General features: G+C 35.8%; 1 protein-coding gene and 1 long non-coding RNA gene across 2 annotated transcripts; both read left to right on the top strand.

Annotated features, from left to right (window-relative positions):
* Nucleotides 1-859: 859 nt before the first annotated feature.
* On the top strand, nucleotides 860-4,694 carry LOC132650989 (uncharacterized). The gene is made up of 2 exons (XR_009588965.1): nucleotides 860-2,749; nucleotides 4,647-4,694. It is a non-coding gene; the product is annotated as an uncharacterized LOC132650989 (long non-coding RNA).
* Nucleotides 4,695-6,543: 1,849 nt separating this feature from the next.
* On the top strand, nucleotides 6,544-10,532 carry LOC132650983 (vomeronasal type-2 receptor 26-like). The gene is made up of 3 exons (XM_060376310.1): nucleotides 6,544-8,352; nucleotides 9,071-9,298; nucleotides 10,058-10,532. The coding sequence occupies exons 1-3, from the start codon at nucleotides 8,284-8,286 to the stop codon at nucleotides 10,220-10,222; spliced, it is 462 nt and encodes a 153-aa protein (XP_060232293.1). The 5' UTR covers nucleotides 6,544-8,283; the 3' UTR covers nucleotides 10,223-10,532.
* The last annotated feature ends 4,225 nt before the right edge of the window (nucleotides 10,533-14,757 follow it).

Raw genomic sequence — 14,757 nt, 5'->3', positions numbered from 1 at the left:
TAACCTGACATTTTGTTGGTGATTTTACAGAGTTTTAAACCAAACCCAAGAATTTACAAATCCTGAGTTATAGAATCTATACAAAATATTCTTAGACCATGTATGGATATAACCTAGAACCTCCACTCAGATGTAGCCTGTGGTAGCTCAGTAACCAATTGGTTTCCCAAAGTGAGGGGAACAGGGACTATTTCTAACAGGAACTCAATGACTGGCTCTTTGGTCTCCCCACCCCCGAAGGGAGGAGCAGTCCTGTTAGGCCACAGAGGAGGGCTTTGCAGCCAGTCCTGAAGATACCTGATAAAACAGGATCAGATGAATGGGGAGGAGGTCCCCCCATCAGTGGACTTGGAAAGGGGCACGGTGGAGATGAGGGAGGGAGGGAGGGACTGGGAAGGAATGAGGGATCGGGACACGGCTGGGATACAGAGTTAATAAAATGTAATTGATAAAATAAAAAAATAAATAAAATAAAATAAAATAAACAAATGTATTTATCTGTTTCTCTCTCTGACAAGAACACATCATTGAAACAAAAAGTTGACATCAATATGAGTTTATGTAAACAAATATTTCTGAAATAAACATGATCTTTCATAAAAAAAGAAAGAAATCTTGAAAAAATTTTATATATAAGCTACAAGTTTTTCTCCATTATTTTATATATTTATTAATTTTATATTCTGATAGAAGCCCTCCCATTATACTCCAGTCCCTCCTCTCACACACTCTTTCCCCCATTTTCCCTTCTCCTCTTCAGAGCAGGGGAAGGTTCCACATGGGTATCAACCAGCCCTGGCACATTAAGTCTCTATAAGACCAGGATCATCTTCTCCCACTGAGGCCAGACAAAGCATACCAGCTAAGGGACTAGGATCAAAAGTCAGATCTCAGGTAGCCAAAGGTTAAAATCATCAATGAAGATTTTATAGCCAGTCATTGGAGACATAGCTCTTTCCAGTAGTTATCATTCATACATGTACACATTCGCACAGTTGAATATTTGATATTGAGTAATTCCTGGGAAAGACTAATCCTCCCTCTGTCAATGGTTGCTAATTGCATGGTTTAGAACAATAGATTCTCTTCACAGCATCTAGCCATAGATCTCAGTTTAATATATTGCAACCAAATGAATTTCTACTTGGTGATGGCAGGAATGAAGGCATAATCTTTCCTTCAGTAGAAACCAGTGGACTTCAAGCTAATGATTTCTATTACTCTGCCTCTATTGGGCCAGGCAAGCTCTCACCTACCAGGGGTTTGGAAAGAAGCATATGAAGACCCATCCCCAAACATGGACGTCTATGAGTGAGACAGTTCAGCCCAACTACCTGCACCAAAATTCCATTTCCTTCTATAATTAGTAATTTTTTACTACCTTATGGAACTTGTGTTTTCCTCTTTTTTTTTTCTTATGCTAGGATAAGTTACTCTTTTATTTCACTGCCTTACCTTACCCAGGAAACTCTACTCAGCAATTTAGATGGAAAACTTATAGAAACACTTTTCCTTTCGTTATTACTTTTTACATTTTTATAAAATTATTTTGTATTTTTATTTTGTGTTTATGAGCTTTTTTGTGTGTGTTTTGCCTACATGTTTGTTTGTATACCACAGGTATGCTTGGTGTGTGCAGAGAGGAGAGGAGGACCCCTAGAACTGGTGTTAAATGGTATGGAAATCCAAAATGTGGCTACTGTGACTGAATCAGAGTCCTCCACAGTGCAGCAAGTACTCATAACATCTCAGTCATTTCTGAAGTCTCAAAACACTATTTTACACAGGTTTATTTATTTTTATTTCATGTACTTGAGTGATTGCCTTCTTGTGTGAATACAAAATGTGTGCCTGGTGGTCTTAAATTCCAAAAGGGATCTCATGACCTAGAGCTACAGATGGTTCCAGGACCTCCTGTGTGCACTGAGACTGATACTCTTCTTTGTACAAAAAGGGGTCAGTGTTCCTAGATGCCTGGATATCTATCCACCCTGCCATGCAACACTTTAACACCAAGAGTGCATACAAATAAAGTTGTTAGAATTTTTGTAAATGACTATGAAAATGAATAATTGCAAAACAAAAGGACATGAAGCTCTTATTCACATTCCCAGTGAACACCTTAGTGACTCCTCTATATTCCAATGTTTCCATGAAGAGAAACATCATAAACACCTATATATTCAGCAGTCACAGGACATAAAAAAGTTACACAAAATCTTTATCCACAAAATCTTCAGCAAGGAAACCATTATTAGTTATAGTTCAATTTCTGAGAGTTTAAGAGCCATTCCATGATGTTCCTGATTCGTCAGGGGCTTATTCACAAAAGCTGTACATGTCACAGTAAAAGTCAAGGCTTAACACTTCTAGGTTCCTGAATTTGATAAAGAGTTTCTGACAAAATGGGCTGACGACACTCATCATTCTGTTCTTCTGGTTTAGACCGAAATGGAGAAACTATCTATATATTTGATGACCTTATACTTAGCCATTGATCAGATCAATAAGGACTCACAACTGCTTCCCATTGTGACCTTGGATTTCCATGTCTACAACGCCTTTAATTCTAACAAAAAAAAAAAAAAAAACCCTGGAAGGCCCTCTGATGTCAATGTCTGGAAGAACTGAGTATGTTCCTAACTACGAATGCAAAACACAACACAAAGCTCTAGGAATCATTTCAGGAACCATGTCAGAATTTTCTGCTGCAATTGGAACACTTTTAGAGCTCTAAAACGTCCCACAAGTAAGTTAGAAAAGTATTTTGGTGCACAATCATAGGTCAAAACTGACAAAAACAAAAGAAAACAGAGAAGTGTTTTATGTTTAGTATAGGCAGATTTAAAAGAGCAGTGAATGAATTACTTTGATATGGCAATGGTTAACAGTAGAAAGAATGTCATAAAAATCATGCTCAGTACATTCTGAAAATTTCTAAGCAGATCACTTAGTGGAAACCATGACTCTATTGTCAAACACTGGAAGATGTACTGTGGATAGTAAGGCTGCATTTTATCATAAGCCAAATTGTACAACAAAGATACCTAAGTACCAAAGAAAGCATATAACAGTCTCAAAATTCCTACAGTTGTCAATACTGATGTATGAAAAAAGAAAGTCTGGGACATGTAACTAAATTTAGAACAATCTTCAATGTCATCATGGATGAAAATCTTTCAAGGAATTAACAATCTCATTCAGGAAAGTAGATCTCAGCGCAGCATTCACAGAGACCAACCACTTAAATAGATTGCCACAATTGACTCTTTCCAGGCTACACTGAAGAAAGGTATCCATCAGCCGCCATTACTACAAACAGAGAAAAATACTGTGTGAGCACAAGGGTCTGGAATAATGAAGATTATAAAACCACAGTGTAACTCTGATTGTTATCACTCAGTTTAACAATTAATAAATGTATTTTATCCTAATGTAACAAAAAATGAAACAGAATAATTTACATCTGTTTCAGAGACTTTTTTTTTTCCTCAGTCAAATCTATCATTAGACAGGAATAATGCAATAACTCCTGGAAATGTGATTTTAGATCTTTACAACTTGTACCATTTTAACTTAGGTAACTGAATCTCTAAAAATTTTGTCAGTCTCTTTTTCTATTTGCTTTTCTAAAGCTGAAGGTTCTGAGAAATATGCTGTTATATGACCAGAAAGTACTTGGTAGTACTTTCTGCAGTCTTTCACTACATCAGATACTCTGTTGCATCGTCATTGCAACAAAGGAGATCTATCAGGTCTTTCAAAGACAGTGAACAGAATATTGTTTACTCCAGATACCTTAGTAACGTTGGAGCTCATGGTACTTGAAAAAAAAAAAAACAACATATTCCATCACGTGATTAGAGAGACAAGCTAATCTCAGAGAAGACAGCTCCTCACCAATATTCTGTCCTTTGATTCTCATATGCAAAGAATGAACTCACTTCCTCCCTCCGGGTTATGATTCCAAATATGTGAAACTCAAGAATCACTTTTTTTTTCCTTTGCTTCTTCAGGTCACATATGGTCCCTTTGATTCCATGCTAAGTGACAAAGATACATTCCCAACCCTTTATCAGTTGTCTCCTAAAGACAGAGCTCTAACCCAAGTGTTGATCTCTTTATTGCTCCACTTTGGCTGGAGGTGGCTGGGGCTCTTTGTGTCAGATGATGGGAGAGGAAGGGAGTTTCTCTCAGACCTAACAGTAAAGATTGTTTCAGAAGATATCTGTGTGGCTTTTACAGAAAAACTGATAACTCAAAATTTAGAATATTTTATGATTATGGATTGCTGAACTTGTACCAACATATACAAGTAAATGTGATTTTATTCTATGATAATATGGATGACTTGGTGATCTCCCTCCCATACATTAATTTTTTTTTAAGAATAAAGGTGTGGATCATGGCAAAGCAACACCTGACATATTTAGAATCTACATTCAATGACAGGAATTTTTGGATATATATTTTCAGAGGAAGTTTCTCATTTTCAAAGAGGAGAAGTATCCCTGGCTTCAAGCACTTTCTTGAGGCACTTACACCCTCCCAGTACCCAGGAGATTCTTACTTCTCTAAATTCTGGGTTGACAATTTTGATTGTTCACCTCTTGGTTTTCTATGTGAAAAATTTAAACCCTCTCCAGCGAATATTTCCCTAAAGACTGGGGATGAAATAAATGATGTGATGACTACTTCTGAGCCCAGCTATTCCATATGGAATGCAGTATATGCAGTGGCCCATGCCCTCCATAAAATGCTGTTGACCAAAACTGAAATGGGACCTATGGATGACAGAAACAAGGGTGAGATTCTACCATGGCAGGTAAGCCTCATTCATAAGCAAGGGAATCACCAGGATCGTATATTATTGGTAAGCAATTTACTGTGGTTAACCAAGAGATCATTTTCTTCTTATAATTAAAAGTATATATTAAAATGCAAAAGGGTTTGTCATAGGATATCTATATATGTCTATAACTATCTGACATGATTTTGAAACTCAAAGCACAGATTTGAAGACATTAAATTAGAATGTGTTTCAACAAATGTTTCCTAACCTGACACGAAATTCTAAAATATAAATATGTGATTAATGTCAAAATATAGCAAGTTCAGTAATCAAAATTTATATTTTCTTGGAATATACCAATTGAAATAAGCTTTAGACATAATGACCATATCCAAAGCTGCTATTTCACATAAAATTCAATCTATATTTAATGTCAAAAGATCATAAAATTAATAGGGTCCTTTGCTTTAAAGAATCTTCTCAGTTTCATGAGGTCCCATGTATCAATTGTAAATCTTACTTCGTGGGGTGTTGGTGTGCTGTTCAGGAAGTTGTCTCTTGTGCCAATGAATTCAAGGATCTTCCCTATTTTCTCCTCTAATAGATTTAGTGTTTGCTTTTATGTTAAGGTCATTGATCCACTTTGAACTGAGTTTTGTGTAGATTGATAAATATGGGACTATTGATATTTTTCTACATGTAGGCATCAGCTGGATCAGAGATATTTGTTAAAGATACTCTCTTCTTTTTTTCCATTAGAGGTTTTGAATTCTTTGTAAAAAAAAAAAAATCAAGTGTCCATAGGTGCCTGGGTTTATTTCTGGGTCTTCAATTCAATTCCATTGATCAAACAATCTGTTTATTTGTGTGTGGGGAGAGAGGTTTGTTGATTTAGTTATTTTTGAATTAATTAAAGTTTAATCACTTTGTATCCCAGGTGTAGCCCCCTCCCTTATCCCCTCACAATCCCACCCTACATCCCTCATCCCCTCTTATGTCTCTCCTCAAGCCCACTGTTGGGGGGGTCATTCTTCCCTTCCCTTTGTCCCTAGTACATCAGGTCTCATCAAGACTGACTGCATTGTCTTCCTCTGTGGCCTGAAGTTCTTTTATTGCACAGAAATGCTGAGTTATTATTTTTTGGTGTTCAAAATAATATTGAGAATTGTTCTTTCAAGGTCTGTGATGAATTGTGTTGTTATTTGGATAGGAATTATAACGTATATTGCTTTTGCTAATACGGTCCTTTTTACTCTGTTAATTTTACCAAGCCATGAGCATGGGAGCTCTTTCCATCTTTTGATATCTTTTCAGTTTCTTTTTTAAGAGACTTGAAGTTCCTGTAACAGAAGTCTTTCTCTTGCTTGGGGAGAATTCCACCAAGATATTATTTCTGGCTGTTCTGAAGGATGCTATTTTCACAATTTTTTTATCAGCCCATTTCTCATTTGTATTCAGGCCATTACTGATTTTTTGAGTTAATTTTATAGCAGCCACTTTTCTGAAGTTGTTTATCAGCTGTATAAATTTTCTGGTAGAATTTTTGGGGTCACTTATATATAATAGTATATCATTTGTAAATAGGGATGTTTTTACTTTTTCCTTTCCAATTTGGACCCCCTGATCTCCTTTAGTTTTACTATTTTTCTAGATAGAACTTCAAGTACTACTTTGAAGATATATATATATATATATATATATACTATATATATATATATAGAGAGAGAGAGAGAGAGAGAGAGAGAGAGAGAGAGAGAGAGAATGGGCAGCCTTGTCTTGACCCTGATTTTAGTGTATTTGCTTTGAATTTTTCCCCATTTAATTTGATTTTGGCTGCTTGCTATATATTACCTTTATTATGTCTATGTATGGGCCTTGTAGTCCTGCTCTTTACAGAACTTTTATCATGAAGTGGTGCTTGATTTTATCAAAGGCGTTTTTTACATCTAATTAGATAAACATGTTTATTTTTTTCTTCCATTGAATTACAGAGATGGATTTAAATATGTTGAGTCATCCCCACATTCCTGCGATGATGCTTACTTGATCATGGTGGATGATGTATTTGATGTGTTCCTGGATTGGTTTTCTAGTATTTTATTGAGTACTTTTCCATCTAAGTCTGTAAGGGAAATGGCTCTGAAATGTTCTTTTTTGTTGGGTCCTTTTGTGGTTTAAGGTATTAGAGTAACTGTAGCCTCATAGAATGAATTTGGCAATATTCCTTCTGTTATATTTTGTGGAATAGTTTCAGGAGTGTTGGAATGAGGTCCTCTTTGGAAGTCTGGTAGAATTCCATGTTACAACCATCTGGCTCTTGATTTTTTGGTTGAGAGACTTCTGATGACAGCTTCTATTTTATTAGAGGTTATAGGACTGTTTAACCTGCTTACCTTATCTTAATTTAATGTTGGCAAGTGACATATATCAGGAAAATCTTCCATTTCCTTTTGATTTTCCAAACTTGTGGAATACAGTCTTTTGAAATAAGACCTAATGATTCTCTGGAGTTACACTCCCTTTTCATAACTGATTTTGTTTATTGGGATACTATCTCTCTCCCTTTTTGTCAGCTTCTCTAGAGCTTTGTCTATCTTGTTGATGTTCAAAAAAAAACAGCTCTTGGTTTCATTGATTCTTTGTATTGTTCCCATTTTTTTCTTTGACACTAACTTCAGCTATGAGGTTGATTATTTCCTCCTGTCTACTCCTCTTAGGTGTTTACTTCAGTCTGTTCTAGAGCTTTTACATGTACTTTTAAATTGCTGCTATGAGAATTCCTTAATTCTTTTTAGAAAGGCACTTAATGCTATGAACCTTCCTTCTCCTTAGCACTGCTTTCATTGTGTCCCAGAAGTTTAGGTATGTTGTCTCTTCATTTTCACTGAATTCTAGAAGATCTATATTTTCTTTCTTTATTTTTTCTCTGACCCAATGACCACTGAGTCATTCAGTTTCTGTTAGTTTTATAGGTTTTCTATTGTTTCCATTGTTATTGAACTCTAGCTTTAATCCATGGTGGTCTGATAAGATACAAGGGGTTATTACAAATTTCTTATACTTGTTGAGGCTTGCTTTCTGACCAAGTCAATGGGCAATCTTGAAGAAGTTTCTGTGAGGTGCTGAGAAGATGGTATATCCCTTTTTGTCTGGGTGAAAATTCTGTAGATATCTATTGGATCCATTTGATTTGAGCATCAGTTAGTTTAATTGTTTCTCTATCTAGTTTCTGTTTTCATGACTTGTCTTTTGGTTAGTGTGGGGTTTTGAAGTCTCCTACTATTACTGTGGATATATTAGTGTATTATTTAAGCTTTAGTAATGCTTCTTTTACAAATGTAGGTGCCCTTGTATTTGAAGCAAAATACTCAGAATAGAGACATCATCTTGGTGGATTTTTGATATGATATGTATCCTTTTACTATGATATGTATCCTTTCCCATATCTTTTGAATAAATTCAGTTAAAATTTTATTTTATTAGATATTAGGATGGCTTCTTTCAATTTGCTTCTTGGGTCCATTTCCTTGAAAAAGCTATTTCCAGCCCTTCACTCTGAGGTAATGTCCTCCTTTTTTGTTAAGATGTGTTTCTTGTATGCAGCAATTCTATTTATATATCCATTCTGTTAGTGTCTTTTTATTGAGGAATTGAATCCATTGATGTTGAGTGATATTAATAACTAATGTTTGCTAGTGCTGGTAATTTTGTTTTTTATGGTTGTAGTGAGTTTCTGTGTTTCTCTCCTTTTGGTTTTGCAGCAATGGTGCTTTTTTATATTTTATTTGTTTTCTTGGGTGTGGTTAACTTTCTTTGCTTGGGGTTTTCCTTCTAGTGTACCTTAAAGCTGGGAAGCATAGACATTGGCATTTTGGGGTCCACAGCATAGCTTCTCACTTGCTGTGGAGTCACTAGAGTCCTAGCACTCAGTAACCATGTACACTCGGCACCATCATTTTGGATCCTCTTCAAATCTCCATCTTTTAAGTGGAAATATTTTTTTCTGGTGCTGGAGAAAGACACATTTTGCCAACTAAGGACATGCTACACACTATACTATCTTCTAACTCATAGATGATATTTCTACTTGTGTTTAGGAGCTCTAGCATTACTTCCATGGGGAATAATATTAATCTTGCTACATAATTGGAGAGACACCTAAACAAACTAAGCACCTTCAAAAAGAAACCCATGTCAGAGGGAGTGAAAATGAATTTCTCTTAGAGTTCAATGAGTAATCTGTATAGGCCACTCATATCTAATTTTGTCTCTCTTCAGCTGCATCCATTTTTGAGGAAAATTAAAGTGATAAATGCTGCCGGAGATGAAATAAGCTTTGATGAGAAAAAGAATATTATGGAAACATATGATATACAGAAGTTTATTTCATATAGTAAGCAAAATTTATTAATACTTAAAGTGGGAGAATTTGTCTTCAAGAGTCCACAAGACCAAGGCTTTTTCATCAATGAAGTTCTGATTCAATGGCCAAGCAACTTTAATCAGGTTGGGAAATTTTTCAGCATTTAATATAAAGGGAATTATTTGTAAAGAATTATAAACTTCATTGTGTAATATAAGGCGAGAGAAATGGGGTTTCTGTCTGACAATCCAACCCTTCCAAATGAGTTCTGACTTGTTGCCTCAGAGGAGAGAATATGTGGATGCCTTATACATTTCACAAAGGTGAGGCAGAAGTGAGTCACAGTTTGATCACCATAAATGGTTGTTGAACACTTAATAATGGAAAGTGAGCTAACTTCAAATCTCCATTCTACACTCACATATAATAACCTCAGAGTTCCCCATAAATACATACAATTTACTTTGTATCACAGTCGTAACCCCTCCCTCATTCCCTCTCAATCTCACCCTTCCTCCCTCATATCCTCCTTGCCCCTTTCAAAGTACACTGATAGGAGAATTCCTCTTCCAATTCCATCTGACCTTAGATTATCAGGTATCTTCAGGACTGGTTGCAATGTCCTCATCTACCTACCAAGGCTGCTCCTCCCTCAGAGGGAAGGGGGAGGTCAAAAAGCCAGTCATTGAGTTCTTGTCAGAAATAGTCGCTGTTCCCTTTACTAGGGTAACCCACTTGGATACTGAGCTTGTGATTAATATAAAAAAATAAAAATTATAAAAAAGTTAAACACACAAAAAATACATACACTTTACCTAGAGTATGAGCATTTAAGTTACTTAGCCAAAAGTATTTTAAATTAATGTTCAATATTATGACCAGTTTTTCTGTGTTGCCTTCAGACTCCTCAATCTGTATGTACACAGAGCTGTGGTCCAGGATTCTGGAAAGTTCTACAAGAAGAAAGACCCATTTGCTACTTTTCTTGTGTATTTTGTCCAGAGTGCCACATTTCCAACCAGACAGGTAGAAAAATAATACTTTTCCTCAACTGCTTGGGAATGTAGAAGGGGAAAGTTAAGTGACTATGGTGTCATAATGCAATGCTGTTCTCCATGTCTCTTTCCCTCATCCCTGAATCCATTAGTAATCACTGCTGATGCCACAAAATGTGTGAAGATTTGAGTGGCAATTCTCATGTTATTGTGTCAGATGAAAACTACTAAAATAAAAAAACCTGCCTTTTGGTGCATGACATGGCTATCTCCATGGTATAGGTTCCCCATTAAATGTGAGATCTCCACTTGTCCAGAATTGATTTTTATTTCTGCAATAAACAAACCTAATGATTTTTGCCTGAAGATAACTCCAGAAAAAGTACATGTATGATTATTTCTTGAGTGCATGAGAAATAGAATTGCATTTATAACACTTACATTTGTCATCTTCAGTATCAACAAGAGTAGAAAAAGCAAGTTGATGTAAATAAAAATATGGTTGCCTGTTTAGGGTTATGTTCAAATGTGTGATAACATAGACAAGTAATATCATCTGGCATGTGCAGGTTGTATTTTTAATACAAACAAACACACACACACAAATAAACATATAATAAATAAGACGCCATGAATTTGAGAGAGAATAGATATAAAGTGGCTCAAGAAGATGTTCTAGGCAAAGAACAAGAAGAGGTATAGTGAGATAATTATGTTCTTTTTAAAAATGAAAATTTTTATAATAAAATATAAAGTCAAAATGAAAATACATTAATATAATGATGAGAATCTACTATTTTTTTATCATATTCAAAAAGGCCAATCCTTAGACAACTGGATAACAAACAAAACTTTTTATGTTTTATTAAAAACAATAAAATGTTGAAAGATTAAATAAATATTCTTTATATTCTGAGATCTAGTGCTACCATAGGTTAAATTCCTTGCAGTGTGATATATGACTTCACATACTATGTTGAAGAGATATGGAGAGAGCAGGCAGTCATGCCTTGTGCCTGATTTCAGTGGGATAGATTTAAGTTCTCCTCTGTTTAGTTTGATGTTGGCTATAGGCTTGTTGTATATTGTTTTTACTATGCTTAGGTATGTGCCTTCTATTTCTGATCTCTCCTAAATTTTTAACATGAATAATAGGTGTTGGATTTTGTCAGATGCTTTTTTGGCATGTAAGGAAATGATCATGCATTGTTTTTTTTTTTGTTGTTTTTTGTTTTTTTTTTTTCTCTTCAGTTTGTTTATGTGGTAGATTACATTGATGAATTTCTGTAAACTGAACCACCCCAGCATGTCTGGGTGAAGCCTATTTGGTTATGGTGGATGATATTTTTGTTGTATTCTTGGATTCAGTTTTCAAGTATTTTACTGAGTAGTTTTGCACCAATGATCATAAGCAGTATTGGTCTGAGGTTCATTTCTTTGTAGGGTCAATGTGACTGTGGCCTCATACAATGAGGTTGGTGATGTTCCTTCTGTTTCTATTTTGTGGAATAGTTTGAAGAATATTGGTATTTCCTCTTCTTTGAAGGTCTGGTAGAATTCTGTGCTGAAACCATCTGGACCCGGGCTTTTTTGATGGGGATTTTTTTATTACAGCTTCTATTATCTTAGGAAAGACAGGACTATTTAATTTATTTACCTGATCTTGATTTAACTTTGGCAAGTGGACTCTATCAAGAAAATTGTGCATTCCATATAGATTTAAAAATTTTATGACATATAGACTTTTGAAGTAAGACTTTTGATTTTCTTGATGTGTGTCCTTACATACATGTTTTCATTTTTTATGTTGTTCATTTCGATAGTGTCTTTCTAACTTTTAGTTACTTTAGCTAAGAGATTGTCTATTTTGTTGATTTTCTCTAAGAACCAACTCATGGTTTTGTTGATTCTTTGAATCACTTTGTTTTTAGTATATTGATTTCAGAACTGAGTTTGATTATTTAAAGCCATCTACTCCTCTTGGGTGTGTCTGTATCTTTTTGTTTTTTCTGGATCTTTCAGGTGTGTCGTTAAATTGCTTGTATGACATGTCTCAAGTTTCTTTATGAAGGCACTGAACACTATGAACTTTCCTCTTAGGACGGCTTTCATTTTGTCATAGGAGTTTCGGTATGTTGCACCTTCATTTTCAATTAATTCTTGAACATCTTTAATTTCTTTCTTTATTTCTTCCACGACACACCTGTCATTGAGTAGAGAGTTGTTCAGGCTCGATATATGTGCAGGTGTTTTGCTCTTTTTGTCATAGCTGAGGTCCAGCTCTAGAACATGGCAGTGTAATTGGATACAAGGGGTTATGTCAGTCTTCTTGTATCTGATGAGACTCGCTTTGTTCCTGACTTTGTGGTCAATTTTGGAGAAGGATCCATGATGTGCAGAGAAGAAAGCATATTTGTTTGTGTCTAGGTGAAAATTTTTGTAGAAATCTCTTAGATCCATTTGATTTTTGACCTCTGTATTCTTCATTATCACTATTTAGCTTCTGTTCCAATGATATGTCAATTGGTGAGAGTGTGGTGGAAGTCTCCCACTATTACTAAGTTGGGACTGATGTGTGATTTCAGCTTGAATGTTTCTTTTACAGTGCAGGTGTCCTTGTATTTGGGGCATAGTTTTTCAAGATATTGATGTCCTAATGGATTTTTTTCGATGAAGATGAAGCATCCTTCCCAATCTTTTTTGATTAATATTGGTTAAAAGTCTATTTGATTAAATATTAGGATGCTACTGCCACTTGCTCCTTCAGCCTATTTGATTGGAAAATCTTTTTCTAGCACTTTATTCCAAGGTAGTGTCTATCTTTATGGCTGAAGTGTTTCATGTTTGCAGCAAAATGTTGGATCCTGTTTGTGTAACCATACTGTTAGAATGTGTCTTTTTCTTGGACTGTTGAGTCCATTGATGTTGGTAGATATTAAAAACCAATTAATATTAGTTCTTGTTACTGTGGAGTTGGTGCTAATAGTATGTTTGTGTGCTTGTGTTCTCTTGATTTTTTTGTGATGTCATCTATATCCTGTGCTTCTTGGGTTTAGATTATCTCATTGGTTGGAGTTTTCCTTCTAGTAGCTTCTCTAGATCTGGATGCTGCAAAGATATTGTTTAAATTTAGTTTTGTCATGGAATATCTTGTTTCCTCCATCTGTGTTGACGGTAACTTTTGCTGGGTCACTTTTGCTGTCATCTATGGTCTCTTAGTGTCTGCATAACATCCACTGAAGCCCATCTGGCTTTCATAGTCTCTGTTGGGAAGTCTGGTGTGATTCTGATAGGTCTGCCTTTATATCTTATTTGGCCTTTTTCCTTGCTGCTTTTATTTATTTATTTTTTCATTGGGTAGATTTAGTGTTTTGATTATTATGTTGCACAAGTATTTTCTTATCTGGTCTAGAATATGTGGTGTTCTGTAAGCCACCTTTATGTTTAAGGCTATCTCTTTCTTAAGGTTGGTGAAACTTCCACAATTTTATTGAAAATAGATACTGGACCTTGGAGCCTTGAATCATCTGTTTATTTTATTGCTATTATTCTTAGGTTTCATCTTTTCATGGTGTCCTGAATGTTTTGCACGAGAAACTGTACTTTTTCTTTTCTTTGAGAGATTTATCAGTTACTTCAACTACATCTTCAATGCCTGAGATTCTCTCCCCAATTTCTTGTATTCTGTTGGTGATGCTTATCTCCATGGTACTTGATCACTTTTCTAAGTGTTCCATACTCAGTTTTCTTTGTTTGTGGTTTCTTTATTAATTCTAGTTTTCTAAGGCCATGAAAAGTTTTATTTCCTTCACATGTTTGATTGTGGTTTCCTGTCTATTATGGCCTCTGTTTGGTTGTATTTGCCTGTATTTCTTTGAGAGATTAGTTGTTTTCCTCTTCACATGCCACAAATAATTGAATAAGCATAGATTTAAGGTCATTTTCTTGTGTTACAGCTACATTAGTATATCCATTGTTTTTTGGGAGGGTTAGAGCCATGGTCTCCTAATTTTTGTTGACTGTTATTTTATTGTAGACTTTTGCCATGTGGTTGTCTGTAGCCTTAGCTGTTTTGTTCCTGGAACCTGCACCAAAGACTGAACCAGCTTGTCTTTGGAGTCTAGTGTAGCATTCAGGAAGATGAGGAATGTGCAGTGGCTCAAGAATGGGTGCTGGCAATTCAGATGCCGGTGTCTTCAAGGGCAGTGAACAGGCCAGGTAGTGAGCAAAAAAACAGATGGGAGTAGGTGAATTGAAGGTCATGGAGTGTGCATGCGTGGGAGCTCCGATGTTTGGGGTACAGGTGCTGCTGCTGGTCATGAACACTGAGCATATGCAAGTGCCCCAAAGGGCTCCAGGCCAAGGTGACAAGAGTGGGGGTTAATCAGAAGAAAGCTGGGCTGCAGCTTATAAGCCTGCCTAAAACTGTGTTCCTTGTATGAAGATTCCTCTCTGCTCTGCCATATTGGATCTGAGATCCCTGTGTTTCTCTTATTCTCCTGGTGTCCACAAGGTGTCCAGAGAATATGTGGCTTGATGGCTGGGATTCTGTCCCAATAATCCTGATGTTGATCTCAGGGGAGCAGGAAGGATCTGAGGTCTGGTTT

Source organism: Meriones unguiculatus (genome assembly GCF_030254825.1).
Source record: "Meriones unguiculatus strain TT.TT164.6M chromosome 13 unlocalized genomic scaffold, Bangor_MerUng_6.1 Chr13_unordered_Scaffold_37, whole genome shotgun sequence".
NCBI lineage: Eukaryota > Metazoa > Chordata > Mammalia > Rodentia > Muridae > Meriones > Meriones unguiculatus.
The sequence above is the reverse complement of the archived record's forward strand: the minus strand, read 5'-3'. Positions and strand labels throughout refer to the sequence as shown.

Excerpts from the sequence above, each read along its gene's own strand:
- LOC132650983 (XM_060376310.1), top strand. The coding sequence starts at position 8,284 with ATGGCTTCTTTCAATTTGCTTCTTGGGTCCATTTCCTTGAAAAAGCTA. Across the intron at positions 8,353-9,070 it reads TTCCAGCCCTTCACTCTGAG|CTGCATCCATTTTTGAGGAA; the intron begins GTAATGTCCTCC and ends GTCTCTCTTCAG. Across the intron at positions 9,299-10,057 it reads GGCCAAGCAACTTTAATCAG|ACTCCTCAATCTGTATGTAC; the intron begins GTTGGGAAATTT and ends TGTTGCCTTCAG.